The sequence below is a fragment of the Pezoporus flaviventris genome, unplaced genomic scaffold (genome assembly GCF_033815535.1).
Source record: "Pezoporus flaviventris isolate CSIRO_AGI_PZ_B2104156 unplaced genomic scaffold, CSIRO_AGI_Pfla_v1 ptg000016l, whole genome shotgun sequence".
Classification (NCBI taxonomy): Eukaryota; Metazoa; Chordata; class Aves; order Psittaciformes; family Psittacidae; genus Pezoporus; species Pezoporus flaviventris.
This window is the reverse complement of record NW_026892564.1, coordinates 6,782,172-6,808,995: the sequence shown is the minus strand read 5'-3', so window position 1 is coordinate 6,808,995 and position 26,824 is coordinate 6,782,172. Positions and strand designations below refer to the sequence as shown.

The window sequence follows — 26,824 nt, the reverse complement described above, 5'->3', positions numbered from 1 at the left end:
TGTTAATTTTAAAAACATCTGGGATTTTTGTGTGTATGCATGTGTATGGGCATGTGTGAACTGCTGGATCTCTGGCATTTTTGAGTTTGATGAAAAAAATCTCACTAAATTGTGCTAAAGGTGTGTATCCATCTAGGCAAGTAAGTAGTTTGTGGCAGGAGGCAGAATGATTCTTTTGACGGGGTTACAAATTATGATTTTGCCTTTACAGCTTTTACCTATCCTCAGATTTCCATTTCTGAAGAATTGATTGCTGACCCTGATTCTTTCCTTCCCTCCTCAAACCCATCCATTTGTTGTACACTGAAGAAGATATCCCACTCTCCTGGGATGAGTGAAGTGGGCAGGCATTAAAAATTCAAGCAAGTTCCCTGACTGAGTCTGCAACCCTTATCTGAGGCTGGTTGAAAGTAAAAATGCCAGTTGAGTTGGAGCTTTGAAAAATGACTTTCCCTGGTGACCCGCTGCCTTTTAGCAAGAACAGAGTTTACAGCTCTGTTTAAGAGTGATGAGTGCAGTTGGAGAGTTTCTCTTGTTATGCCCATTAGCAAGATTGGACTAATCTGCAGGATGTAACCTGAAGGTAAACTGTGACTGAAGGAGAAGACAAGGCTAATAAGGCATTTTGTAGTTTCTTTCATCCCAGAGTCTTTCCCGGAGCCAGCAATTAATATTATTTTCTATCTGTGGAGAGCCCAGGTTCCTGCCAGCACAGGAGGCTTTACAAAGGACACATCAGCACTACCTGCCAGGCCGGGAAGAGGGGCTGCTTTTAAAACTGCTGTTGAAATTGGCAGCTAAGCATCAATACTGCAGCAGAGTTAACAGCTTGTTAATTTAGTAATTAAAGAAAAACAGGGCCTTGCCCCAGCAAGGAGCAGGACAGCTGGGTGTGTGTGTGTTGGGGCACCTCCCTGGGGACAGGCCAAGATGTGGGCCTGGCTTAGGGACACCCATGGCAGGGCAGGGCTGTGGGGAGCTGGAGAGTGTCCCTGAGGCAGGGGCTGATGGCCTTGTGGGGCAGAAATAGGGTTCTGGGCTGTGGGCAAGTTGGGGGAGCCCCAGAGAGGAGGGTCAGGGCTGGCAGGGCTTTCTAGTGCCCTCAGGGCCTTGATATGAACAATTTAGTACTATTTATTTTTATTCTTTTATTTTATTAGCTACAGAGCTTGTATTTCTCTCCCCTTCAGAGAGATGAATGTTTCACCTCATGTTTATCTTGCCAGTGCTGTTAGACAGCTGGGCTGGGGATGCAGATGGACATGGCCCCAGGTGGTTTTGCATGGACTCTTGGTCCTGCAATAATGGTGTCTAGGGTGTTGTCCTAGTGTTACTGAGACCTTGTTGACTTTTACTTTTGTGGGCAAAAAGACAAAGAGCTGCCTGGCTCTAATATCTCAGGTGCTCATAATCTTGCATCCTCCTGAGCAGTCAAGTCTGGTGTTGGCCAAGTTGTGTTTTTTCTTACATTTTATAATGTGAAACAGAGTAGTTGTTGACTATTATGTGAGACTTCTTTGCTGTAGAATGTCTAGCTTTGCTTTTGTATTAGGCTTTTCTAATATTCCAAACCATTCGCTAGACTTTTGATTTTTTTGTTTGTTTGTTTTTTTTTTTAAACATTTAGCATAAAATAACCATATGGAAAGGGCTTTTAACTTTATTTAAAATTTTGACTCATAGAGAATACAACATTTGACCTGACTGAATCGCTGAGTAAGTTGGAACTGCCAGCTGTATTTGTCATGCTGACTGGCAGGTAGCAGAATCGGTTGCTTTTACACATACAAGAAACTAGGAGTAATTCAGAATTGCCAGCTGAAATCCATACTCAAATACAGGGTGATCAAAAGGCTTCCTTTTGATTCATTTTTTTTAATTTTATATATTTTTAATAAAACCAGGACTGAACAGGAACTGATTAGGGTTGCATCAGATTTTTTGCTAAGTCTGTATATAAAATTTGACTGAATTAATGCCTTCAGAATGTACAGTAGGTTTCTTGATGATTTGGAGAAAAACAGTTTACTTTTGGTGGGGAATATGAGTCCAATATGAGTATGTGCTGCATGAAAATCATTGGCTTAGAGGGAGAGGGCTGGTCTCTCAGCAAGTGCAGCAGCATAGTGTGGAAGTATTCTATTCAGGGTTTTTTTGTTGTTGTTGTTTTGTTTGTTTTATTTTTTTTAAGTGGTTGCATGGCTTCACGTATTGGAAATGGCCACATTTGTAAAAGATATAATAAGAGCTACAATTTCCTGGGAATGAACCGGTGCACTATCTAGGCTTTTTGTAGCTGAATGCCACTGGGGCAGTTGTGCTGGTAATATTACTGACACTTATTTTTCTTAGTATTTCCCCAAGAAACAAACACTTTTGCAGTTCAGGGTGTCAACTCTAAATCCTGACATCTGATTGCCATTCTTAGTGTTTGGGAATCTGTAGTCTAATATAATATGTTTCTCTCAGAGAAAGGACTCTTTCTAGCCCAACACCTGCTTTATTCTTGCATTCCTAGTTTTCTGATAGTGGTTCTGGTAGTGATTCTACAAACTGAAATCACAAACAGAGGAATTAGATTTTAGGAAAGGACTACACAGAAGGATGAGATAAATATTGTGAAAACAGAGTTCTTGTTTTCTTCCAATGTTCTTTTGTGACAGGACTCAAATGAGAAAAATGAGTGTGGGGTTGGGAAAACAAATGCAAGCAACCCAGTCCATGGCATGAGCAGAAGTCAAAATGAAGATTTTCAAGTATTGTAGAAAGCATCATAATCTCTTTAAAGGATTTAATCTGACGTCTCCATAACCTCCATACGCTCAGAGACAAAAGGACATGCCGAGAGGAAGTGTGTCGGAAAGCATTACAGCAATGTGGTCCGGACAATGGAAATGCTGAGCTGCATGGTATTTAGAATATTTGTGTGGAGGTTCTGTGGCATAGTATATCAGTGTTTGAGCATTCTTCTTTATAGAACAAGACAACATTCCTGAAACTAAAACTATAAAATAAAAGAAAAAGGGATTTGGATACACATTCCAAAGGAATGGAGAATGTGAGGGGAATCTTGGAGTATGAATGAGAGTAGTACATTTCAGATGCAGGCCTGAGTCGTGTTTCACACAATTCTTTTTCTTTTTTCTCCCTCATGTGAATTGAAAAATTGTTACTTATGGGAAGATATTTATTGGAAACACAGAAAGAGGGAATGAGTAAAGAATTTGATTTAAATCATCACTCGTTTAGTATTTTTAACTGAGGGGACTTGAGCTGGCCGGATTCTTAATTATCTCATAAAATAAATGCTAAATGAGTTAAGCTCAGTGGTAATAACAGTGCATCTTTAAAGAATTGCTTAAATATAACTTTGCTTATGAAGGCAAGTAACTAATTAAATTCCAGTCATCTTTTTGCAGTAAGCAGGTCTCACACCTTCTCCCACAGCATAAATTTTAAATGCAAATGATTGGATTTGTACAAACACTATACGAGACAGATTTTTACAGTACTGACATGGAGACTGCTAATGGCTGGCACCAGTCCTTGCCAGGGTGGTTGGAAACATAAATGCTGAAAGCTGCAGCACTTTTTTTCCCAGTCAAGCTGACACAGACTTGAATTCATAAGCTACTACAACCTAAAAATGTTTTCTTTTTCCTCATTTGTAAATACAAGAAATGTAAAGGAAGGTTTATTTTCATCTGTAAAATATTCTGCTGTCTGCCTCCAGCAAGGTGTTAGCAGAAAATATTGTCAGTTAAAATATGTACAGACAGCTGTGGGAGTACCTTGTTCAGCACCAGAGATTTGCATGCTCCTACCAACTGCCGTATTTATTGTTCATCCATGTCAGTGAGATCCATTCCAACATCTAAATTAAAATTTCAGTATAAATCTCCAGTTGGGGGTTTTAGTACTGAATTAGTGGAGAATCTGTTGTTTCAACAATAGTGTTTGTCAGGTTTTCATACTTCTTTTATGTTTTAATTATAACTCATCAAATCTTAACCGGTTACTCCTGGTTTAGACTCAGAAGAGTGTCACTGAAGGGTGTTTTAATAGAATGGAAGCAGCGTAACATCTGTTTTTAGTGTTTTAAAAGCCAATTTATATGGAAATTTTGCTTTAGTGGGAAGTCAATAGATACGTAGTTTTTTAACACCTCCTGTAAAAATTTAAAACTTAAATTAAAGCAGCACCAAAGCAATACCATTCTTTCTTCTGGTAGCAGTGTGATTGCATTTTCACAGCCTTTCATTTGTACCCTTTTCCTTCTGTTGAAATTAAGTTTTTATTTGTCTTTTGTAGTCGAGCTATCAAGACAAACCAGGACCTTCTGCCAGAGACGCCGTGGACCCATATCTTCTACAATGACTTCTGGGGGACACTGCTCACTCACAGTGGGAGCCACAAGTCCTACAGACCTCTCTGCACACTCTCCTTCCGTATTAACCATGCTGTTGGAGGGATGGACCCATGGGGCTACCACCTTGTGAATGTCTTGTTACATGCTGCAGTCACAGGCCTTTTCACAAACTTCTCTAGGATCCTGTTTGGGGATGGGTACTGGACCTTGATAGCAGGCCTGCTGTTTGCGTCTCATCCGATCCACACAGAAGCTGTAGCAGGGATCGTAGGGAGGGCAGACATTGGAGCCTGTCTCTTCTTTCTGCTTTCTCTGATGTGTTATGTGAAGCACTGCTCAACCAGAGGTTCCTCACCAAGTACATGGGGCTGGATCTTGGGAACGGGGCTGTGTGCAGGATGCAGCATGCTGTGGAAGGAGCAAGGAGTGACTGTTCTGGCCATTTCAGCGGTGTACGATATCTTTGTATTTAATCGACTGAAAATGCACCAGATCATTCCTGCTTTATACAAGGTGAGTTGTCTTTCTCCATAAGCTATTCATAAGGCCTCAATCACTGTTAAACAGGTGCTAAATGAGTTTTCAAGTACACAATAATTCTTAGTAGTTTAGTCAACTTCCCAAAATAAGCACAGATGTCTAATGCTGAAAGAACATTTAAAGCAGTTTAGTATGGGGGTTTTACATTTTGTTTAAACAATGTGTTATTATCCATTGCTATTACTTGATGCTAGGGATGTATTTTTTTTTTCAGTTGCTTTCCTTGCTTCCAGCAGCTCCCTCCTCATTCTGTTTACTGTTGAGCACTGGATATCTGGCTGCCTTTTGCAAAGAATTCATTCATGCTCTTATCCTCTTGTATCTTGCAAACTCAGCTTAGTCTGGTGGGGCATGCAAGTGCAGCAGCTGATATAACCTAGGCTCCCTGAGGCAAAGATAGAGCTCTTATTGTTCTAGTTTAACAGATGCATAAGACCTGGGCACATGCCTTTGGCATGTATTTTTTCTCCCCCTAGTCGGAGCTATGACTCAGATGTATTACTGTCTTAATAAAATGACTGTTTCTCATTTTTTAACTTCTTGCCCAAGAGCAAACAAGTAGAATAAGCAAACAAGCCCACCAAAATCCCCTAATTTCCTTCTCCCAGAACTGCATGTGTTTTATTGGCATCAAGATACCCCAGTTGAAATCAAATCTTATTTACACCAGTTGCTATACAAATGAGTAAGCTGAGTATATGCAATTTTAATTTCAGTGAAATCACTTTCTTTCAGAAAAATACTGATTTAACAAAAGGAAAATGTTTCATAGGGATGCATGTTGTTGCATTTTTCAGTAAAACATAACCAAGAAATGCAATAATAATAATAAGAAAAGGGCTTTATAATACGTTTATGAGTACTTGTCTGTATAGTCCTTTGTACTCCAACTTTGCATGGCCTCTACCTTTAGCATTGCAGTTTCCTGTTCCCAGGCACTCCATGTGAAGTAAAGGAGAGAAATACAAGCCTTTTGTAAGGATAATCACTGTAAATTCAAAATAAATAAAGACAGGTGCATCAAAGAGGAACAAAAGTAGCACCCTGAAAGTTAATGTTTCAGTCTTCTGGAGAGTTTCACACTTAAATGCAAACATTCTAGGGCAATAAAAGCATTACAATTTTCCTAAATAAGGTACTGAAAATAGTTATTTTAGTGCACTGCCTTCTTTTCAGCCAGTATTTTGTGAAGTACTACCATGGTGTTTATATTTCCTTTGGTCTTTTGAGTTTTAGCCTTTGACAAAAATAGTGTTTAGAGAATGTTCAGGTTATTAAGACTGTTTTTGGCCTGCTGCATCTGAAGGCTGGCAACTGTTTTCAGAGGATGCTATTTAGTTGGTATCAGTGGATAGATAATTTGAGAATGGCCAATGAACTTGGAGTTTAGAAATTCAGAGTTTGATTGTAGTATGTCTGATGAATGTTTGACAAGTCTTCACCAGGAGGGCAAATTAGGTGCTGTCCTGTTGATTTGAAATTACTTTTTTGATTTATTTTCAAATGATTTCAAGGTGATTGCGCTGTAAGATTGGAATTTTAAAATAATAACTTTTCCCTTCTGAAGACACTAGGAAGAACAGAGCAAACTTTTCTTACTGAAAGCTTTGTTTTTATTTCAGTTCTGTGTGTTTATACATACTGTGATAAAGACAAGTGTTGGGGTTTTTTGTTTGCTTGCTTTTTAAGTTTTGTATTGAAAATAATCAAAAGAAAACCTCAAAGTGTGTAGCCCATGGTTTAATTTTTGCATTATGCAGAATTAAAATACAGACTCAAACAAAAATGAAAAAGCTTTCTTTTGGATCATTGGGTGTTGCCTTTCTTATGCTGCTGCTTTGACCTTAAGTAAAATGTGTACCTAGTAGGAACTGACAAATCCTTTCTTCCTAGAACAAACTGTAAAATCTCCTTAAGCAAGTAACTTTTGGATTAACGGGTTTATTTATTTATTTTTCTTTAATATTGTTGCTTACACTTTTTCTTGCTTGAAAAGACATTCCTGCATTGCAAATTGTGTGAGACCAAGGCAGACCTATAGAGTTGACTCATTCTGTGTTATCCAGCTGTCTTGAGCATTTTAAAAGCTGCAGTACAGTTTCAACCAAAGCAAAAAATCTCCCACCAAACCCAGAAAACAAAACCCCATCTTGTGAGAGAGCTCTTTATTAGAATGTCTAGGCAATTAGAAAGAATTGTGTCCATTTACCTGTTCTGGAATTTTTGCTTTGTGTTTTCCCAATGTAAATACTGGGGGAGGATGACTGTAGGAGAAAGGGGGGACAAAAGACACCAAGAAGAACAGTCTAGAAAAAAGTTATGGTCTCTTGTAGTGCATTGGAGGGAAAAGGGTAGAATGGAGCCAAGGAAGAAAGGAAAACTTCAACCACCCTGACACCTGTTGGAAGGATGGTATGGCCCAGCATAAGCAATCCAGGAGATTCCTCGATTGTGTGGAAGACAACTTCCTTCTGCAAGTAACAGAGGAGCTGACAGGGAGAGGTGCTGGGCTTGACCTCGTGCTCACCAACAGGGAAGGGCTCCTTGGAAATGTGACGCTCGAGGGCAGCCTTGGATGCAGCGATCATGAAATGCTAGAATTTGAGATTCTCAGGACAGTGAGAAGAGCGTGCAGCACTCTGGACTTCAAAAGAGCAGAATTTGGCCTCTTCAGGAACCTGCTTAGTAAGGTTCCATGGGATACAGCCCTAGAGAGCAGGGGGGCCCAAGACTGTTGGTTGATATTCAAGGATCACCTGCTACAGGCTCAGGAGTGTTGCATCCCAACTAGAAGGAAGTGCAGCAGGAGGGCCAGGAGGCCTCCTTGGATGGATAAGGAGCTGCTGAGAAAAATTCAAATGAAAAAAGAGGCTTATAATAAGTGGAAGCAAGGACAGGTAGCCTGGGAAGAGTACAGGGATGCTGTCTGGGGAGCTAGGGACCAGGTTAGGAAAGTTAAGGCCCAGTTAGAATTAAACTTGGCTAGAGGTATTAAGGATAACAGGAAGGGGTTCTAAAAAACAGACTAGGGAGAACATAGGCCCCCTCAGGAAGCTCTCAGGAGAACTGGCTACACAGGATTTGGAGAAGGCTGAGGTTCTGAATGACTTCTTTGCCTCGGTCTTCACTGGCAAAGGCTCTGACCAAACCACCCAAGTCTTGGAAGACAGGTACAGGGACTGTGAGAATGAAGACCTTGCGCCCACTGTAGGAGAGGAACTGGTTAGAGACCATCTTAAAAATCTGAATGTGCACAAGCCCATGGGTCCTGATGAGATCCATCCTCGGGTCCTGAAGGAGCTGGTGAATAAAGTTGCAAAGCCGCTGGCCATCGTATTTGAGAGATCATGGCAGTCAGGTGAAGTTCCCCATGACTGGAAAAAGGGAAATAGAACCCCCATTTTCAAGAAGGGGAAAATGGATGACCTGGGCAATTGCAGACCAGAACAAGTCCAGAGAAGGGCCACGAGGATGATCAGGGGACTGGAGCCCCTCCCGTATGAAGGCAGACTGAGGAAGTTGGGGCTGTTCAGTCAGTCTCACCTCTGTGCCTGGCAAAATCTTGGAGCCTTCGTATGAAGGCAGACTGAGGAAGCTGGGGGGCTGTTCAGTCAGTCTCACCTCTGTGCCTGGCAAAATCTTGGAGCAGATTCTCCTGGAAGGCATGCTAAGGCACATGAAAAACAACAAGGTGCTTGGTGACAGCCAGTATGGCTTCACTACGGGGAAATCCTGCCTGACCAATTTGGTGGCCTTCTATGATGGGGCTACAGAACTGACAGACAGGGGTAGTGCAGTTGATGTCATCTACCTGGACTTGTGTAATGCATTTGACACCGTCCTCCATGACATCCTTGTCTCTAAATTGGAGCTACATCAATTTGATGGATGGACCACTCAGGGGATAAAGAACTGGCTGGATGGCTGCATACAAAGAGTTGTGGTCAATGGCTCAATGTCCAGCTGGAGACCAGTAACGAGTGGTGTCCCTCAGGGATCAGTGTTGGGACCGGTCTTGTTCAACATCTTTGTCACTGACATGGACAGTGGGATTGAGTGTGCCCTCAGCAAGTTTGCCAATGACACCAAGCTGTGTGGTTTGGTTGATACCCTGGAGGGAAGGAATGCCATCCAGAGGGACCTTGACACACTTGTGAGGTGGGCTGATGCCAACCTCATGAAGTTTAACCATGCCAAGTGCAAGGTCCTACACCTGGGTCAGAGCAATCCCAGGCACAGCTACAGGTTGGGCAGAGAAGAGATTCAGAGCAGCCCTGCGGAGAAGGACTTGGGGGTGCTGATCGATGAGAAAATGAGCATGAGCCGGCAGTGTGCGCTTGCAGCCCAGAAAGCCAACCGTATCCTGGGCTGCATCAAAAGGAGGGTGACCAGCAGGTGGAAGGAGGTGATCCTGCCCCTCTACTCTGCTCTTGTGAGACCTCACCTGGAGTATTGTGTGCAGTTCTGGTGTCCTCAACAGAAAAATGACATGGAACTGTTGGAACAAGTCCAGAGAAGGGCCACGAGGATGATCAGGGGACTGGAGCCCCTCCCGTATGACGGCAGACTGAGGAAGTTGGGGCTGTTCAGCCTGGAGAAGAGAAGGCTGCTTGGAGACCTTACAGCAGCCTTCCAGTATCTGAAGGGGCCTATAGGGATGCTGGAGAGGGACTCTTCATTAGAGACTGTAGTGACAGAACAAGGGGTAACGGGTTAAAACTTAACCAGGGGAAGTTTAGATTGGATGTAAGGAGGAAATTCTTTCCTGTGAGGGTGGTGAGGCACTGGAATAGGTTGCCCAGGGAGGTTGTGAATGCTCCATCCCTGGCAGTGTTCAAGACCAGGTTGGACGTGGCCTTGGGTGACATGGTTTAGTGTGAGGTGTCCCTGTCCATGGCAGGGGGGTTGGAACTAGATGATCTTAAGGTCCTTTCCAACCCTAACTATTCTATGATTCTATATTTCTATGAAAATGTTTTTAAGAGGTGGTTGGCTAAAATCTGTACTAAATAAGTAACCAGTATTGATATGAAACTGAATGCTTGGTAATGGAACCGTAGAAAGGAGCTACCCTTTTTCAACCTACCTAACCTTGAGCTAAACCCTGTGCTGATGACCTAACACAACTGTTTCGTAGGCTGTGCTGCAGACTGGAACAGAGAGGAAATTAAGGTAAAAAAAAACCAAACATTAAAAATATCCCCAACCCCAGATATACCCCAGATAGTTCTTTAGGAATTATTTTAAACCTTAATCAATTCAGTTCTATCCAATCCTCATTACTGCCCTACAAACAGCAGTCCTTCAAATACTCCTGGAGAAAAACTGAGGTGGAGGAGCAAAAACAAGGACTGGAGAGCGAGGAATTTGGGGAAATGAGTAGTGAAGGACTTGGGCTGGTTTGCTGCCACACTGTGGCTTTTGGTTTCTGTAAGATTTTTCAGAATATATCACTGAGGAAACTGAAATATGATTAATTATGTTTAAAGAGTAGTAAAACCACTGACTCTTCTTCAGGATGGTCAGTGAAGGATGGGGTGCTAAAAGCAGCTTTAAAAATGCTCCAGCAGATGGTAGCTGTTGGCACTGGGGTGACAAGCCTGTTTTTTCCATTTTGTTTTTACCTTTGGGCTGAGTGTCCAATAAATATGAAATGGTGGCTATTACACAAGACCAGTAGCTGCTTACTGAGTTCACATTTATTGTCATGTGATTTCTGATTTGTCACATCAAATACATGAGTCCATCCCAGTGCAATCTGAGTAGACTGGCAGGACTTCTGAACAAGGCAGCTGCAGAGCAGGACCACCAGCAGAGTCGATGAATATGACCCCTTATTTAGAAGCTATTCTTAATGCATTTTTAAAATGTGTATCATAGCTACTTACTAAACTCTCCAGTTTTTTTCCCTGTCATCTGCATATTGGTTATTCAGTAGGACTTGGCTGCTGACTTTTTTCCTTTTGCCCAGACTTGTATTCCCATCTGCCTGTGATGCTCTCACTCTGGCTAGCAAAGTTGTCAGTCTGGACCTCATTTCATTTGGTTAGCTCTATTTTGTTCTGTCTGAGTGGCTAAAAAGAATGTATTCGCTGTCTTTAAGTCAGCGGATTTTGATGGAAGTGTATTTATTGTGGTCATAAATGAGTTGTCTGAAATGAGAGCAATTAAAATAAGTGGTGCTTTACTGGAGCAAAACGGTCTTTGTGGAAGAAAGTTAGGCTTTTGTTTGATTTTTCAGCATTTTAGACCTTGAGTCATTTGCAGTGTAAGTTCCGTAGCAGGTACGCAGATTGATTGACTTGTCATGTATCATAGGTATCAGATGATTGTACCTGTCAGCACCTAGACTTGTGTAAATTAAACTACCAAAAGTGTAGGAGTGTGTGGGAGAAACCTGAACAAGGGAGAGAGTTGTGATCAAGTTTGTAATTATAGAAAATATGCAAATTCAGGGGCCTAATTCTTTTGTACTTGCAATCTCCAGCTAGAGAGCAGAACCATTAATCAACATTGCAGTACAGAGTCTTCTGTCCAATTAACAGTACAAAGCTAATATAAACCTTTCTGTGCTGTCTGTCCCTCCCGCCCCCCCCCCCCCCCCTTTTTCTTTTTTTTTTTAAAGTGGGAATGGATCTGGACAACATTAGCAGTTAAAAAGATGGGGCAAATGCATTTAAAGCGCATTTTTAATAAAATTGTAATGATAAAATAATTATTGCTCTGTGGTTTATGTGTACAAACTGCCTTACAGAAATAACTAAACCAGATGTATGTTCTACTAATATTCCACTGCTAAAGTACAGTAACGTTTTACCAGAACAACATATAGTTAGTACAGGGAGTTATACTAAACCTCGCTTTTGCCATCACTTATTTGATTAAAATCTCCCTCTGGGAGGTCTGTCTCACATGTGGAATTAGTTATTGATATCTATAGCTTAATGTGAACCACAAACTGGATTGCAGGATGCATTTTCTAACCTTCTGTGCTATTATAACAGTATTGGTTTTGTAAAAAGGAAGTTTATTGAAGGCCTATATTTTATCTAAGGTAGTGATGTAAACCTGGGTCTCCATGGATGACATGGTGAACCACCAAACCAAGTTTTATAAAACACTACTTTCTTTTATGGTCTTGGATCAGCCTTAGTTGTGAGGGATATGTATGATTCCTGCTGGGTATTAGATAAAGCTGCTGATTTTTCAGAGCACTCTAAACTTGAAATAAGCCACTTTAGACATTCTTTACTCTTTGAAGTTGCTACTTTTAGAACTACTGTGCTTTGGAAAGCAATTTAAAAATAAAATGCTGCTCTTGATTTAAATTTACAGTTTTATCCTTCTCATGTGAGGAGCTTGAAAGCCTTAGCACCACAGTAGTTGGTCTTGCTGGTTTTTCACCTCTTCTCCATCTATGCCGTTTTGCAAGTGTTTTATCACCATTTAAAATCTAGCTTGATGTTTTATTTTCTGTTTATTTTCTATAATCTAAGGATTTTATTATGTTTGAACTTACCCATAGGCCTGGGTATTTTGGCAGATCTGACCTGTAAGCATTATTTTGTAAGTTATTTCTAACAAACATTTGGGTGGGTATGGTCCAGCCTTAGTCCTGTATGTTTGAAATGCAGTTTTTAAACTGTTAGGGCAGCAGCTGCTCCCTCACAGGACAGATTAATTCCTAGAGTCAGATATTTCGTAAACAATCTTTTCCTTGAGACTACTTTTGTTGGAGTTAAAAATAATAAATAAATTGCAACTTCAGAACATGACCTGACCTCTCACAGGTTCATACTGTCTAACAAAAGATGCATATTCAGGCGTGGTAAGCTGTTAAATGTTGTGTTTGTGGGCTGGGTAACATTTAGCACTTTAAGAGCTTTGGAAAAGATTGGGAGCTACATTGCCAGCCGGGGCCCAGGTTGTTCCCTAGTTGTGACCTCTCATTCTGCAGTGGTCAGCTGGGGGTTAATTTTTCTGGCAGCTTTAAGGCTGTACGAGATTGTAGAAGTGCTGAGATGAATGTGCCTGCACATACATTTCTCCTGTTTGCGGATGAGCCAGCCTGGTGCTTTTCTCTTCACTCTGCTGGATGGCATCAGCATGAAGTCTTGACCATCCCTCCTCTTCCCTCCCCCCACCCAGCAGATATTTCCTAGACAAAAGAAGCTTTTTGCAATTTACTTCTTTCTTGACAATGTCAAGTGCTAATACTGCTGTTTCCTGTAGTTCCCACAGCTCCTTCCTGCTTTTCTTTTTGATCCTGAAATAAGAAAAGCAAGATTAGCCTCTACTATCTTTCTTCTCAGAGATGTGATCTCCTGTAGGTCCCTGTGATGTCAGTGGAATGGTACTGAATTGGACATCAATACATATAAATAGCTGTTTTTTTCCTGAAAATATTTTCATGGAGTGATTTAAACCACTGAAACAGATCACATATGACAGAAGTACAGCATCCTAAGGCTAATTTAGCAAATCAAATGAGGAATCATAAACTATCTTGCTGAAGTCACTGGCTTAAAATGGATTATATTTTAATATTAAATCTTTAAAGTCTTTTTGGAATTGCTACTAAAATCTACATTATGTTTGTCTATCCAACTGAAGTCTACAATGGTGTTTTGGAGCCTGTATTTGAGCATGCCTCTCTGGAAAGATGCAAAAGGCAAAGGGTTCCTTAATAATGAGTAAGTAAATAAAAAAAAAGAGAAGCTTCTCATATTTACTGAGATTGTGAACACACATAGAGGTTTAATTTAATTTAATTTAATAGAGAGGTTAGTTTGGTAAAGAAAAGTTGTCACTGTCTTCAGTCTTGCATAAGCTTTATGCTGCATGGTAGCATGCAAATGATGCTATGTTCTTCCATTCTTCCCTTTCATGGTTTAACCCCAACTGACAATAAAACCCCACACAGCCATTCACTCATTCCCCCTGACGTGGGATGAGGGAGAGAATCAGAAGGGTAAAAGTAAGAAAACTCCTGTGTTGAGATAAAGACAGTTTAACAGGTAAAGCAAAAGCTGCACAAAGTAAGGAATTAATTCAGCACTTCCTAGCAGCAGGCAGGTGTTTAGTCATCTCCAGGAATGCTGAGCTCCATCAGGCGTAGCAGTTACTTGGGAAAACTAATGCCATCACTCCGAATGTCCCCCCCTTCCTTCTTCTTCCCCAGGCTTTATCTGCTGAGCACGATGTCATATGATATGGAACATCCCTTTGGTCAGTTGGGGTCAGCTGTGTCCCTTCCCAGCCTCTTGTGCACCCCCAGCATGCTCACTAGTGTGGTGGGGTGAGGACCAGGAAAGGCCTTGGCTGTGTGCGAGCACTCCTCAGCGATGACTAAAGCATCCCTGAATTGTAAACACAGTTTCCAGCACAAATCTGAAACATAGCCCATACCAGCTACTATGAAGAGTATTAACTATATCCCAGCCAAAGCCAGTACATTTTCCCCTGCCTTAAAAGGGATCTCTTTGAGGCACAGAGTTAAAAAAGCTTCCAGGGGCTTTGCACAGTTGGTGTTAGCACTTATTTTACATTCTGTGGTTACATGCCAATTACTAACATCAAGAATGGTGTGACTTTTTCATGGTGCTGTTTAATTACAGGGCATTGGTGGGCTTGCTACTTTCCAGTTTACAAAACCTTTGCAAGTAATATCAGTCTAACAATGTTTTTCTCCTAGCTTTTAATGTTTTCAAAATATTTAAAGAATCAAATGAAAGCACCAAACTTACCCTAGCATGTAACAACTGTTTCAGAACATTTGCAGGTGTTGGGCTTTTCTTTTTTCATCTTGGTGATTTCTTTAGCTCCTGAATTGAAGAAGCTTTGTAAAACTGTTTTTTTAACAGCTGGCAATTTTCTTTTTTAAAATATCAGTATCTTTGGAACAACATATTATTTTATGCTGAGATAAGGGGACCTGAGTACCTGTGAACTTTGAGGGATAAAAAAATGTATGTAGCTCTGGCTATCTTCAATTTTCCATTTGTTCACCAGCTGGAAAGCCATGACCCTTTCCCTTCTACCTCTGCTTCTGCCATGAGTCAGTTGTCTGGGCACTGGCTACAAAATGGGAAAAACAACATACAATGGTAAAGCTAAGTGTCACCATAATGAGTTCAACATCTACTGGTGTAATTCCTTTCATGTTGATTTGCTTTGGGAGTTACACCTTTCTACTTAAACCTGATTTGGTGTCTTGGTTAAAATGCACACATTCATGATTGTAATCATCAAGTATGTACTGGGTTTGTTAAATGCCACACAGAAAGTTTATACCTGCACCTTGCATACAGATGTTCAATCATGGATACTTTTGTTAGCCTGCTAATGTCTTGTTCGGGCACCTAAATGTCCTGATTTGATGCAGTGATGAATGCTTGTAGCTCCTAGTGAGCTTTACTGAATTAATCCATTCCACTTTGTCAGTCACAGCTAAATAGCAAATTAGACTGCTCCCAGCAGTCAGGGTACACTGTTGTAGTGTCAGAAAAGATAAACCTATGTCCCCAGTCAGGATCATATAGTTTAGGGAGAATTTGCAGCTTCTGGATGCTCTGATTTCTTACACACAGCAGTGCATTATGCGCCTTTGGGAAAGATAACGCTGGTGATAGTATGTGAAGATCAGGCTCCTGATTTTTTGAGTATCTTAACTGTAGTCACCTAAGTTTCAGAGCTGTACTGCTCAGAAGGCATTGCAGACTATTCAGTAGAACTGTATTTTCAAAGACAGTTGTCTTCCTGGAGTCCTACCCCAGAGAGAGCCATTCCTGGTTAGCATGAGCTCTGATTCCAGACCTTGGAGAACATCTTTTGAAGGAGCAGAAGCATACATAAACCCGGAGCCATAAGGGAGACTTTTCTCTTGGTATTGAGTTTAATTTTGAATTTCCTGGCTTATGCTTATTTTTATTTAAGTCATAATGATTTAATGATTGCTTGCACACTCTTTCCAAGCTGAGTGATTCTAAACATTCAGCTATGTAGACAGTTACAGTATTAAAAAGGAGGAAAACACACAACTGTATGAGATTTACAGTGGAAACAGCTAGTTGTGATAGAAGGCAGAAAACATTTTCTGGCATATTTACTGGGGGAACGGAACAATATTTGGTACGTATGCTTGTATTTCTTTTTCCATCTGCAATGTGGATTAGGAATGTGGAGGAAAGGAACCCAGGCTTGCAATCCTGTAGCTGACTTTATGGATTAGTTGGTAAGAGGTAAATTTTTAGCCTCGCTAACCTTGAATGTCCCTTAGAAAAGAGAAGAATCCCCTTATGCTGCAGATAGTCCATACTGGGAGGAGGGAGAAACAAAATATTTTTGTCCTAAGTTTCTAGGAAACTAATTGAAAATGCACATGAGGAAATTATGTTAAAATTATCCAGAAGCTTTCTGGGGGAAGGGAGAGAGAATTTGTGTACCTGGTTCTTAAATGCAAGGTAGAACATATGTGCCTTTTTATGATAAGAATGGTAAGAGTTTCAGACACATACATAGATTACTTCTAAGGTCGTAGAGTTGATTGGGGTGTTCAAAAGTCAGAGCTTCTATGACGTTTAATCACCAAAATCTTATTTTTCTCCTTGACAATAAAATATGGAATTCCCATAGCAACAAAGTCTTTAAAGTGAGTGTAGGGGCATATTGAGTTAATAAAGGCAATGAGGGAACAGGGGAAAAGAGGGGCTAGAATTGTATCGAGTCTCTGTAAATTCTTTCTCTCCCAGAAAACAGGACTTCGGGGGTTATGGATAAATTTTTTGCATGTTTTAGTCTGCATGTTTTAAAAGTATCCTGGGCAGCTTGTACTGCTGTAGAGCACAATGAAGCTTGCATCAACAGCAGTGTTTATTTAGTAGGGATTGTGAGATTACAGTTTATTTTTAAAATGCACATTTATTGTAGCTCTGTCTCTTACTTGGAGACTTTTCTCCTTAGAAGACATTATTAGAAGTGGCAAAACACCACCACAAAATAGCTCTCACGAGTTCTAAAATGGAAGCAGTGCCAATTTTTTTAACTTCAGGTCTTGTTTCTTTGGGCTACTTTATATATAGGATTTTTGGCTTCTTGTAATTCGAAGTCTGTGGAAATTAGCAGTTTCTTAGAGTGATTATTTTATTTTTTTTTCTTTTTTTTTTCTTTTTTTTTTTTTTTTGTTTAAACCATTAAATATTCTTACCTCTTTTGACCTGAGCTGTTAACCAAGAACTTTTTATGAAGAGTACTGTAAGACAAAACTTGCGAGTGGGCTGCACTTGTGGCAGACTACGTGATCTCTAAACAGTCACACTTTTTAGCTTCAGTTACACTTTTGGTATTATATGCAATCCAAATTAAAAAAAATAAAAAAGACAGAAGTGCAATCTGTCGCTGTTCATATTTTAATTATTGTCTTGGTAGCTCTGTGTTATTATATTTTGAAGATAGGTAGTTTCTAAACACAACTTTAAAACCCACGTCTCTTGAGTCCATCCGTTTTCAATCTAGGACACTGGTTTCATTACATCATAGACCATGATGTATATAGTACTATATTAGCTCTAAATTCTTGCTAGTAAGTTTTTCTACCTTGGCACTGCCATGCTCATGATATGGTGTGTTGTCAGCAATCTGTGGTTGCACAGTTAGCAGAAAGGTTGATGTGTCCTTGTGCTCTCAGGTTGGTCTCCAAGGCTCTGCAGTACCCAGATGGCTCCTCTGTGCTCTGATGATCTGATAATAACTCCTGCCATCATTAGGTGAACTAATGAAGATACAGGTGTCAGTGCAACTTCTTTAATAATATCTGTTTATTCCTATTTGTGACTGCAAATCTGTATCCAGTAAGGAAGTGATATATTTATATAATAGCTACATAGCATATATCAGTTATAGACTGGTTTCCTGCTAGAAATAAATTCAGTCTGAAATGCTAATCTTATTCCAAAGCAGCAATGATTTCATAGTTTATTAACGAAGACAGTGCTCTTTCACAAAGTCCTTAATGCTGAGTGTTTTTAGCTTCAGGTCTATACCAGTCCTAATGAAAGTGCTTCTACCCCCCACCCCCCTACTGAATAGGTATTTGAATAGGATGCCTGCTTAAAAACAACTCTTTGGACTGGCTGCCTGAAGTGTGAGGAAGTGTCCTGGGTTCAGCAGTAGCAGTCATGTTTCCCCTTCTTGGTAGCTGGTGCAGTGCAGTGTTTTGACTTTCGGCCTGGGAACAGAGCTGACAGCAATGTTTTGGTTTGGCCAAGGACTTTGTGATCCTCATGCTCTGCCAGGGGGGAGGGGAAGCCGGGAGGAAGCAGAGACAGGACACCTGACCCAAACTGACCAAAGAGGTATTCCATACCACAGCACATCATGCCCAGGGGTAACTGGGAGTTAGCCGGAAGGGCTGGGAGACTGCAGGGTTGGAGGAGGTATCGGTTGGTGCTTGGTCGGGCTGAGGGGGGCAAGTTATTGGTCGGCTGGTGCTGAGGTGTTGTACTCTCTTCCCTTGTTACTTCCTTTATCATTATTATTATTGGTGGTAGCAGTAGTGATCTGTGTTATACCTTAGTTACCAAACTGTTCTTATCTCAACCCGTGGGAGTTGCATTCTTTTCGATTCTCCTCTCCGTCCCTCCGGGAGTAGGGGGAGGGAAAGAAGGGGGGGGAGTGAGTGAACGAGCTACCTGACTGGGTTTAAACCACGACAGTTCTTTTTGGAGCCCAACGTGGGGCAGGAGGGGCTGAGATAAGGACAGATCTGACCAGATTAATAGTCACTCGTCACAATGCTGATTTATTGGCTGTCAGAGTTGTTCTTGTTGATCTCAAAGCTTCAGAATGTTGTAACTTACGTAGAGCCGGTATTTGCTGTGTTAGTGTTTATCAAGTGTGGGGCTTGGGCTAAGGTTCTTGTCTCACTGTGCTTTATGGCAATGGCTTGTAATACGGGCGGGCTCCAGCAGCAGGGCGGGACGGACGTGGCCGTGGACTTGTACCTGGCCGTCCGGCTGCTCTTCACCGGCCTGGCCCTCACCCTACTCTCCATCTTCGTGAGGCTGCGGGGAGCCGAGGGGGAGCGGCCCCGGGAGCCGGCGGCAGCCGAAGTGGCCCGGGAGAGCGGCCCCGGGGACCAAGCGGCGGCGGGAGCGGGGCCGGAGGCCGCGAGGGGACGGCTGCCGGTGGAGGAGGTCGGGGCGGTCGAGGAGCGGAAGGAGGTGGCTGCCGAGCAGCGGGAGAAGGCGGCGGAGGAGCCGAGCCCCGCGGCCGAGCCCAGCCCCGCGACGGCCGAGAGCATTCCCCGGAAGCCGCCCGCCGAGCCCCAGGAGGATGCAGGAGACCACGCAGCATTTCCCAGCATGGCAGAGGAGGAAGAGCTGGACTCAGGAAAAGAGAAGCTGGTGGTGGGAGAGCCGGCAAGCACAGCAGCTACACCAGCCCCAGTGACAAGTACAGCAGCATCGTTTGAGAGTTCTGAAGGTTTTGAATGGCCTTTGGGTATCCTTGGGACCTGCCTGCTGATTGTGATGGGGATCAGCATGTTGGCACACACACAGACTGTGTTTTACCCACAACCATTTTGTCTGATCTCAAAAGTTAAGCAGAGTCAGGTTTGGGTCTTGTCTGGGGTTAGACGAGGATATAGGGGGACCAAGAGGTTTTCCCCAAGGCTGGACAGTCATGAGTGGCAGGGTGTGTGTGACAGTATGGGCAAGTATCTAGTGCACTGGGCCCCTCCAGTGCTTTGGAAGCATCGGAGATGGAAGGCAGCTGTATGGAGTCCCCAGCAACAAGCTGCAGAAACTGCTGAAGGGGACAGTGAATTATTTTGAGCCTGGTGGGCCCATGGCACTTCAGGCCATCAGAGCAGAGGTGCAACATAGAGATGGACTCATGATCGAGGGGTGGACTTAGCAATGGACACTATTGCCCAGGTTATTCACGAGTGTGAACACTGCACACAGTCTCTCCTGCTCTGGAAGACTGTTAACAAGAGATGGAGCCTGACATCATGGACCAGATGGACTCAGCAGCTTTATAGGGACTGGTCCATGCACTTAGATAAGAGTGATGGTATATTGAAAATGTGGGATCTAAGCATGACGTGAATGGTATGGAATAAGGGGTGGATAATGTCCTGTGTTCAGCTGTAGCAGTCATGTTTCTCCTTCTTGGTAGCTGGTGCAGTGCAGTGTTTTGACTTTCGGCCTGGGAACAGAGCTGATAGCGATGTTTTGGTTTGGCCAAGGACTTTGTGAGCCTCATGCTCTGCCAGGGAGGAGGGGAAGCCGGGAGGAAGCAGAGACAGGACACCTGACCCAAACTGACCAAAGAGGTATTCCATACCACAGCACGTCATGCCCAGGATGTAACTGGGAGTTAGCCAGAAGGGCTGGGAGACTGCAGGGTTGGAGGAGGTATTGGTCGGTGCTTGGTCGGGCTGAAGGGGGGCAAGTTATTGGTCGGCTGGTGCTGAGGTGTTGTACTCTCTTCCCTTGTTACTTCCTTTATCATTATTATTATTGGTGGTAGCAGTAGTGATTTGTGTTATACCTTAGTTACTAAACTGTTCTTATCTCAACCCGTGGGAGTTGCATTCTTTTCGATTCTCCTCTCCGTCCCTCCGGGAGTAGGGGGAGGGAAAGAAGGGGGAAGAGTGAGTGAACGAGTTACCTGACTGGGTTTAAACCATGACAGGAAGAAGTAATGATAACAAAAATGAAGAACCGAATGAAAATCTGAATATGCAATAGAAAAGCCCAAATTTTGGAATCTATGCAGGCTAACTTTGTATAGTAATCAGCAGAGCTGTTCTTATAAGCTGGAGGATGCAGCACCTGTCTGCTATCCTTATTGTGGGCAGTGTTTGTGTGTTTTCTTAGTTTTGGAAGACCATTGAAAGGTGAAATTTTATAAAATCTTGCTTGATATGTGTCTTTCCGTTTTGTGGCACTTGGTGGTTAGCAACCAGCATACTGCCTTACTGGGGTAATAAATTAATGTTTTAATACAGTTATTTGTTTTACCTGTAGTGTAGCAGACAGCTTCAGACCCTCGGGGGGAGGTTTGTCTGTCAGATGGTCTGCTTTGCTCTGTCATCCTCTGGGCTTGGTTGCAATATTTTGGTTAAATGTACATTACTGTGATACACAAACAATTTGAAATACTTAGATTTGTTTTTAAAAAAGGTATTCAAAGCCTCCAAACATACATGTCTAGAAACTCACTGTAGACTTAACCTTTTTGTGAGTCCCAAAGCCATGAAGCCATGCTGCTTGGCATCAGCAGACTTCTTCCAGGCCTGTCAACACAAAGAGGCACAGCAAAATGGCTCAGAAATGTTTTCATTAAAAATCCTAGAACTGCATTTTAAAATAATATGTATTTGCATCTTGAATTATAACATAGCTTAAGTTTTTGTTGAATCCTTCTAAGAAACTCAATTTTCTGTGCATTAAAGGAAAGAAGTAAATTGTTTTCAGTACTCCCTCCCCCCCGATGACAATGTTGGTGCCTGTGGAAATTTAAATACCTCATGTTTTTCTGCATAGTTTTTTGGTAATCTGATATATTCTGCCATTAGCTGGCTGGTACAGCTATGTGAATTACATAGGCTCTTGCAGAAGTACAGACTCCTTGTGAAAGCTTAGTTAATTGTAAATGTTCACTTCACGTTACTACAACTTCAGCACTTCTGCACTTGAATGTTACATCCTCATTTTGTGTGCTGTCCTTAAGAGTAAAAGCCATGTATTTTTAACATGAGACTGTTGGCTTTTTCTGGGTGCAGTGTCCTGTGAAGATCTTACTGAACCATGAATCTGGGCTGCATGATCAAAAGTTGCTGCTGCCATTTGGTTTCTGTGTTTTGTTGTTTTTTATTGGGTTTTCTATTTATTTACTTATTTATTGATATAGTTGATGATCATCTAGAGCTGCCTTTATGATATGGTTAAGCCATTATGGGTGCAACTCTACCTGTATGTGGGTAATAGGTTCTTCCTTGCTATGAAAATGGTTTGAAATATAATTCTGATGTAACTAATGCTAAACTTTTTTTTTATGAATGAAGAAACTTGTTTTGAAGGTAATGCTAGTTCTTAATCAAGATTTGTTTCACAGATTTTGCTCTGGTCACTATTTGACCATGTTTTCTTGATATGTAGGCCACAAATGACTAGGCCTGAAGAGGGGATATCTAGAGATACTTGCCTAGAAATGGGAGACTGGTTAAACAAGATCTAAATTCTGAAAGAATTAGTAAAAAGGCTTTTTGTTTTCTGACAAGATAATGCATGGTTTTCAAAGTTATCTTGATATTTTTGAAGTTATTGGAGAACTAGCAGAAAAGGGAAAGATGACTATGTTTTTTCTGTCATACAGAGATAAAATCTTTCATGGGAAATATTATATCCTTTGGATGTTAAAAAATTCAGCAGTGGGTAATACACTTAAATAAATCCTCAATGTTTACCTACAGTGACTTCAGATAGGAAATGTTAGTGCAGCTATGTCTGCTACTGAAGCCTGGTTAATAAATTTGCACATCAAGCTTGCTTTTCGGGATGCCACTTACAACAAAGGACTTGCCATCTGAAGTTAACAGCTGCAACAGAGTTTAAAAGATTATTGTTCTCCTAGAAGATTTCTTCAATATCCAAGTGTGGGATTATTGTACATATACCTTAATCTGGAGTTTAGGTTTGTTTTAGGAGCTTTATCCCCATCTCTAAAAAGCTGTGATGTTTTTCCAAGCATGTACAAAAAATTATTTGAGTGAAGTTCACATTGAAATGCTTGATGCAAAGTCGGAATTTCTGAAAATTGCTGAATCACAGTTAATCTGCTTTAGCCTATTTGAACTGCCTGTCAGGGACATTCAGATTTGATATGTTGCAGAAAAGAATACAATATTATGATAGGGCTGCTTAAATATAAGGTAAAGTGAGTAAATGATTGGAAATACCAGGATTGTGAGACATGATTTTGTATCAAGAAACATTTTCTCATGAAGTTAACAAGTGGTTTTTAATAACAAACAATGTAACTTTTGTAAAAAGAAAATAAAAGAATACATGGGCAGATAAGTCTTTCAGAGGAAACCCAAGAGCAGTGAAAACTAGAATGATTTAATGACTGCCAAAGAGAGTGAAGTGAGAGAGACTGTTAGCAATGGAGAAGGGGAAGAACTTCATTAGAGACAATGAGAAGGGTCTGAAAACGACCCCCAGAACCCACCCCACCCAAACCCAGGATGCAGACTTAGTTACTAAAATATTTTTCTAAGAATAACAACCTAGTTCAAGCAGCTGGGAAACAAGGAAGATCATACATGAATATAATCCTATTTTTTTGTTTATAAAGATGGTAAAGTAAAACAAGATGATGAAGAGAATGGAATGTAATAAGAAAAATATGGATTCATAATGTCATTGAATCTTGAGTTCATTGTTTAAATTACAGCTCAGGGTTTAATGTTTTACTTTTACACTTGGTAGAAGTCATACTATTCAGAGAGGAATGTGTATACATTCATATTTCGGTATGCATTCATTTAGTATGTAGATTGTATGCTGTTCTGGTGGTAAGGTTCAGAAGGGATGGTGGTTCATCCTACCTAGAAATTATGAATTTTTAAGTGTAAATGTTTCAATTTAAAAATAAACAAATTCTTTCTAATAGTTTAAAAAACTGGTTGTCAAAAGTTCAAATTCTGTACTTCTAGTATGTTTCTTATCCATACCAATTTTGCTTATCCATATCAATTTGCATTAGTATGTATTGGTTAAGACTGTTACCATGTGGACCAAAACCTGGGTAGCTGACAGGCAAACCAGAGGGCTAAATTACTTTGTCTCAAATAACTGAGATGTTAGAGACTTATATTTGGGTCTGTTCTATTCTATGTCTTTGTAAATATTTATAAGAGTCCCTGAAATGCATTAAGGAAATTTGTAGAAGATTTTGAAATTAAAGGACTCAAGTATACCACAAGTGAAAGGAGGTAACACAAATGACAGCTCTGTAACAGAGGTAATCTTTTTGGGTCATCTGAAACATTTCTGGATGGCTCAGTATTATTTTATCTATGTTGCCCTTTTATTACAACAAAGCATCTGAAAAGGGTGCTTTGTTTTGTTTCGTTTTGTTTTGGCCTACTGAACTCAACCCCTGTGCCTCTGTGCACCTTGCCCATCTGCTGTGATTTTTTTAGTTGCCAAGTGTTGTTTTTTTTTTTTAATAGGCGCTCTGTTGTGCTCAAGTATATGTTTGGAACTGGAAGAGGGGACCTAAACTTAATTATGTGAAATTTCAAAGTGGCTTTAAGAGATTAGAGTGAATTTGCTTGCAAGAAATGATAATCTAAAACTAATGACCACAGATGTTCACTCAGGTAAAAAAAATAATTACCAGACCTAAAGTTAGGATACAGCTTTGCCCTTCCTACCATTCAAAGTGTGCTAACTTATGGTATTAGCTATTACTTCAGAAGAGTGCCATTGGGATTGAATTAGAGAGGGTTTAGAGTCCTGTAATTTATGAGGATATAAGTAACCATTTAGGAACTACTACCAAAAATGGATTAGAAATGTGGATATCAGAATTTTAAAATATGCTAGTTAATGCAGTGGATTTGTTTGAAAAAAGGCCAGCTGTGTAAAGAAATTTTGGGTGGTGTTACAAAATACAAACCAGACGTTAGAAGACGACTAATCTGAAGATGCTAATCATGAAAGAGTGTCCTATGACATCTTCATCTAAAGTGAAGATCAGTGAATTCAAGCTGAATGTCTGTGTGCTGCAGCAGGAGAGATGCCGCCATTGAAATAAATTCTGCAGACTATGTCATTCTACCATAATGCAGGAATTAAGTTATTCCTTGCTATATATTTTAATATTTGAAAGGCAAAACTTATTCAGAATTTTCTCCACACGAGATAATTATGGGTAAAAAAATGTTAGAAACCAGACAAGAGCAGCAGAAGTTTGGGGGGATAAATGCATTGATATTATTGTTTTTTAGTATTTTTATTTTTTTAAATAAAGGAAGCCAAAAAATAGGTAAATTCAGCAAAATGAGGACTTGGAGTTGACTGTTAATTTTTAAATAAATGACTAATAAACATATATTGCTTGAAACAACTTTTTAATGTCCTGTGGCAAAGAATGAGCCTTCCTTGTAACAGATTGGGGGAATATTCCATTAAGCTAAAGATGGAAGTCTATTATATGGTATAAACACAGACAGATTGGAAAAGTTTATAATCAGGAGGTAAAAGGTAGATAAATTATGAAAGTGGAATGTGTTATTAATTCACAGTGAATTGCCTGATATTTTAAGTTCTTGTCTTTACCTTCATGCTTTGTCCAACGAAACACAACCTATAAAAATGTAAATCTTAAGAAGAGAGGAGAAAATGTAAGCTGGTTGTATAAGCTCATTGGCAAAACAGGTCAGTCCAGACTCTGCCATAACAACACCAGGAACAGGAACTTCCATTCAACTTGGTTTTGCAAAATAGCCCTTTGCTTTAGCAGAACAGTGTCATACATACCAAATCTAAATACAATTAATTTATACATACCAAGACAGTAAATTTGACTTAGGAGACTTTCTTTTAGTAAAACCATAAAACACTTGCTCTCATATTAGCTCTGTCCCAAGGCCACACTCATTTATTATTGTTTTAATGGGATCAGTGGTAACCTAAAGATGAAAATTTCAAAGTTGTAACTAAATATATAATATTCTAGCAAGAGAAGCAGAAAAAAAAAAGTTGAACCTGAAGGACCTGCTAATTGTCCATGCGTCTCCATCAACCATGTTAAAGAGATACTTTGACAGTGAGATGGAGTGATCTGCATGGCTCTAGGTCTACTAGAAATTTTTTATTATGAAGAAGGATTTTAAAATGCATTTGGCCAATCTTTCTTTTTATTGTTAACTTTGTTTAGATGAATGTTAAACAGTAACTGATTAAAAAGCTTAAACATCTGAGTGATGGCATATTTTTTGTGTTCATGGGATAAGCAGAAGAGCTTTTAGCATATACTAGTTTTTTGCTGTCTATCTCTGGAAAATACCAACCTCTCAGAAGGTTATGCTGTCATGTCTCTCCCCTGTCAAGTAAATTGTCATTAAAATATGTATGTGAAGCACCAGGGAGTCTTCACTCCTCCACCCTTTAAACCTAAAAAGGAAAATATCTTTGTTCCAAGTTAGCGAATGTTATGATAATTTTTCACAGAAAGCTAATGTCCCCTGCTTTCTGTTTATGAACTGCTTTACGTATGATGCCACTTACAACCAAACTTGTCAGTCTGAAGGTAAGTTTTAATGAAAGTTGATCAGCCAGTATATTTATAACAGAGTCTTCAGACCCCAGGGTGCTTCTCAGTTATTAAGCAAGAACAAAGCTTGTTGAGATCTACATCACTGAGATGACTTAGGGAAAAGCCAGTAGGAAAAGATAAGTCTTAAACTGACAGTTTTAGCGTTTAATCTGTAACTGCACAGATGACAGCTAGTAGCACATTCCAGGCATGAATCGGGGAAGTACCACCTCATCAGCCCAGCACTGTAGGGTGTACTGCGGCATCTGTCACAACCATGGCGTAAAGGACTGCAGGAACCAAGAAAATGGGCTAGTTCAGCAGCATTGTCCCTTGTGTGGAGGGTCAAGGGGAAAACACATTTTGGTTACTTCACCAAAATCAGAAATGAAGACCTGATGCCAAGTACTAGAAGTAGATTGTTATGAAGCAGAGAAATAGAAATATATTAAAATTTGTGTCTGCCAGTTACAGGTGGGTAGCACAGGCATTATTCCTTCTGTGTGTATTCCTTTTATAATTCTTCAAGTTTTATTTTGTGCTCCAGATGGTATTTTGTTTCAGAACTCTTCCTGATAA

General features: G+C 40.6%; 1 protein-coding gene across 5 annotated transcripts in view; it reads left to right on the top strand.

The window, feature by feature from the left end:
- Positions 1 to 26,824, top strand: part of TMTC2 (transmembrane O-mannosyltransferase targeting cadherins 2) — a 261,093-nt gene that overhangs the window by 97,068 nt on the left and 137,201 nt on the right. For 4 of the 5 annotated variants that reach the window (XR_009743616.1, XR_009743617.1, XM_061454672.1 and 1 more), the window contains exon 2: positions 4,312 to 4,882. Coding sequence is in view for 3 of the 5 variants with exons in the window: in XM_061454672.1 (XP_061310656.1) it covers positions 4,312 to 4,882 (571 nt within the window). In the remaining 2 variants the exon portion in view is untranslated. Of the gene's footprint in view, positions 1 to 2,209; positions 2,324 to 4,311; positions 4,883 to 26,824 lie in introns of those variants that run through there. The other variant, XM_061454673.1, reaches the window with a different exon arrangement.